This window comes from Myotis davidii, unplaced genomic scaffold (assembly GCF_000327345.1).
Source record: "Myotis davidii unplaced genomic scaffold, ASM32734v1 scaffold148, whole genome shotgun sequence".
NCBI classification, from domain to species: Eukaryota; Metazoa; Chordata; class Mammalia; order Chiroptera; family Vespertilionidae; genus Myotis; species Myotis davidii.
The window spans coordinates 2,938,111-2,941,767 of NW_006299479.1; the positions used below are offsets into that span (position 1 = coordinate 2,938,111).

Sequence of the window (3,657 nt, forward strand, 5' to 3'; positions counted from 1 at the left end):
CTGGGCAGGAGCAGGCAGGCCATGCCCCCTACCCCCAAAGCCAGCTTTCTGCCCTGCGTGCTCCCAGGCCACCCTGGCCTTTCTCGGCCTCCTCCCCCAGGACATCCCTGTACCTGGCCCTTCCCTGGGTCCAGGGCCTGGGATCCCCGAGAGCTGGGAGCCGGGTGAGCCTCCTGTGGGAGCCACAAGCCTGCCTTCCCCTCTCTCCCTGGTTTAATGAACACATCTCCCTTTTCTCTAATTAGGTGGAACAAACAGCTTGAACCAGAATTTTTATTTCCCAGAAAAGCACACGCCCGGACACAGTAAATATGTCATTAATCATCATTCGGAGGCAGAGGAGCACCCTGGGTGGGGAGGCGGCGGGAGGCAGTCCTGGGGCCTCATTAGGAGCGCGGGCCGCCGGGTTCCCTCCCACCAGCACCGGCTGGCCCGGCCCCTCAGCCGCAAAGAGCCGATCAGCGGAGGGGCCAGCTGAGTCCAGCTTCTGTCCATGCCCCTTGTTAGCACAATGGGGGGGTACAGAAAAGGGGGGGCATAGTATGGACACCCTCCCCATTTCACTACACACGCACACACACGCACGCACGCACGCACACGGATACGCACACAGACACGTACACAGACACGCTCCACCCCAGGTCTTATTTCCACCCAGGAAATTGTTCTTATTATCGCTTGGATATTTATAGACGCAGGAGGTCTGCGGCCCAGCCCGAGCCAGCGGCTGCTGCGGTGCGGTGCAGCGCCCTCCGCTGGGGTTGGGCTGGAGGCCAACCCTCTGTGCCTTCTCTGTGCAGGTGCCTCTGTGGGCCCCCATCCAGCTCCTGGCCTGCAGCCTGCTCCCCACCCACTGCCCGGACTGCCCCGTGGCTAGCGAGGACTGACCACATCCCTGTCCCCCAGCCCCTCTCCGGGGACCCCTCTGCCCAGGGCTAAGGCCACCACCCCATGACGGCCCAGGGAAGGCCTCAGGCCACCAGCACCTGCCGAGGCCTAGGCAGTTTTCCAGCATCTGGGAGACAGTGCGGACGACGGCCCCGCCCCAGGGATCTCTCCGGCATCTCAGAGCCCGGCCTTGTCCACGCAGGATGAGCTGACCTAGACAGAGGCTCAGGTCATGGTCCCGTGCTGGAGGCCGCAGGCTTTGCCCCGGCTAAGCAGGAACCACACTTACCGGCAGACCCAGAGAGAGGCTCCGGCAGCCTGCGTGACCTTGGCCCTGTGACCTCGGAGGCTACACAGTGGCCCTAACTGTTCCCACCTTCACGTGGAGATCACGCTCACCTCCTTCCAGCTCTCAGGGAGCTGGGGAGGGAGGGTCATGGTTCAGGGTCATTCTCAAGGGCAAGGCCCAGCCCTGCCCACCCAGTTCCTGGCTCACTTCGCTTCTGCTGAACAGAGATAGCTTCCTCCCAGGGTCTGGGGAGATTGGAGCCCAGGCCGTGGTTAGTTTAAAGCAGGTTTGAGGAAGTGGAGACTCTTGTTCTATTCCCTGGCTCTAATCACAGTGAAACAAGACTGCACCGCCACCCCTTTCCTAGAGGGAGTTAGCTCCTGCCCAGAATCAGCAGAGTCCGAGGAATGACCAGTCCTGCCTGGGAGTGGCTCTCCTGCCCACATACCGTCCCAGCAGGCACCGCCTAGCGGGTCCCCTCCCAGGGCTCCAAACTGACAGGGAGGGCCCCGAAAGGGGATGCAGGGGAGGGGCGAGGCGGACCCAGCTGCAGAATGGCCTCATGGGCCCATGGAAGCTAATGGGAGACGGGAGACCAAAAGCCTCAGGACTCGTATTGGTGTCCTAGGGCTGCCCTAACAAGGGACTACAGCTGATGCTCAAAACAGCTGACGTTCATTGTCTCACCGGTTGGAGGCCCAGAGTCGGCACTCGGGGTGCTGGCGGGGCCCACGCTCCCTCCGTAGGCTTTAGGGCAGGGGTGGGGAACATCCAGCCCAGCCTTCGAGCCACGTGAGGCCCGTGAAATCCTTTGGTCTGGCCCTGCCAAGGCATGAGGGGTGAGTTAATTAAATGTTTGACCACAGAGAGCAGGTGAATTTTGAAGCTGATCATGTTGTGTGGCCCTCAGATGATGTCATAAACATCCAAATGGCCCTTGGCAGAAAGAAGGTTCCCCACCCCTGCTTTAGGGAGAGCCCTCCCTCCACTCTTCTAGCACCAGGTGGCTGCCGGCTCTCCTTGGCTTGTGGCAGCATCACTCCAGTCTCTGCCTCCCTCTCCGTACGGCCCTCTCCTCTGTTTCTCTGCCTCTCTGCCTCTCCATCTTGTCATTGGACACTAGTCGTTGGATTTAGGGCCCCTTCTAAATCCAGAGTCTCAACTAATTGCTAACTAGCTAATCTGTGGAGACCCTACTTCCAATTAAGGTCACATTCTGAGGTTCCAGGGGGACATGAACCCTGGGGGGACACCACTTAACCCGCTGTAGGAGCCTCTTACTTGTGTCGCCTCCACCTTGAAGTGTACGTTTCTCGGTCTCGCCTGTTTTCTCACCTGTCATGTGGAAGACATGGCATCCGTTCTGCCTATAGCTTGGTCAGGGCTCTAATGAGGTGAGGAAGTGAATGACTTGAAAAGTTGAAAGGGTTCAGGGGTCCTCAAATTTTTTAAACAGGGGGCCAGTTCACTGTCCCTCAGACCGTTGGAGGGCTGGACTATAATTAAAAAAAAAAACAAAAAACTATGAACAAATTCCTATGCACACTGCACATGTCTTATCTTGAAGTAAAAAAACAAAACGGGAACAAATACAAGATTTGTATTTGCATGTGGCCCGCGGGCCGTAGTTTGAGGACCCCTGGTTTAGATCGTCAGTGTCCATGGATTCTGCCACGCCCCAAGCTACACCCCCTTCTACAGACCATGTCCCTGTGGCGGGACGACAGCTCTGCCCGTCGCACACGGCTCAGAGCTTCCTGCAGACCCGGAGCTCCCTCCCCGGACACAAAAGGCAGACCGGTGGGAATTCCTGCACAGGCCCTGCAGCCTGGCTTCCTTCCTCATCCGGGGGCTGCCAGTCCAGGCTGATTTTCACGAGCGATAGGACGCTTTCTGGTTCCTTTTTCTTCTGCAGCCCAGGACTCAGCCAGGCCGGGAGCTGAGGAGACCCCAGCTCTGTGCAGAGACGGTGCCCTGGGGTCGTGAGCTGCCCGCCTCCGAGCACAGGGCTCCCTCTGCCTGTAGCTGCCAGGCCGTGCCCGCCGGGTGACATGGGCCTTCCCTCCTCCCCCCAGACCCTGCTCCGGGACGGCAAGCGTGAGAGCATCGTGAGCACCCTGTTCATCTCCCCCGGAGACGTGGAGAACGGGCAGAGCATCGTGTGCCGAGCCACCAACAAAGCCATCCCCGCGGGGAAGGAGACCTCGGTCACCATCGACATCCAGCGTAAGTGCTGACCCGGCCTGGGCACGGAGGAGCCCCACAGCCTGGCCTGGGCCCGGAGGAGCCCCACACCCCAGCCTGGGCACAGAGAAACCCCACACCCCAGCCTGGGCCCGGAGGAACCCCCACATCCCGGCCTGAGCACGGAGGAACCCCCACATCCCGGCCTGGGCACGGAGGAACCCCCACATCCCGGCCTGAGCACAGAGGAACCCCACACCCCGGCCTGGGCACAGAGAAACCCCACACCCCAGCCT

The 3,657-nt window shown here is 60.3% G+C and overlaps 1 protein-coding gene across 1 annotated transcript in view; it reads left to right on the plus strand.

Moving 5' to 3' along the window:
• KIRREL3 (kin of IRRE like 3 (Drosophila)) overlaps positions 1 to 3,657 on the plus strand; it is a 117,555-nt gene that overhangs the window by 75,880 nt on the left and 38,018 nt on the right. Inside the window, exon 6 of the mRNA XM_006775095.2 lies at positions 3,253 to 3,403. Within this exon, the coding sequence (XP_006775158.1) occupies positions 3,253 to 3,403 (151 nt within the window). The remainder of the gene's footprint in view (positions 1 to 3,252; positions 3,404 to 3,657) is intronic.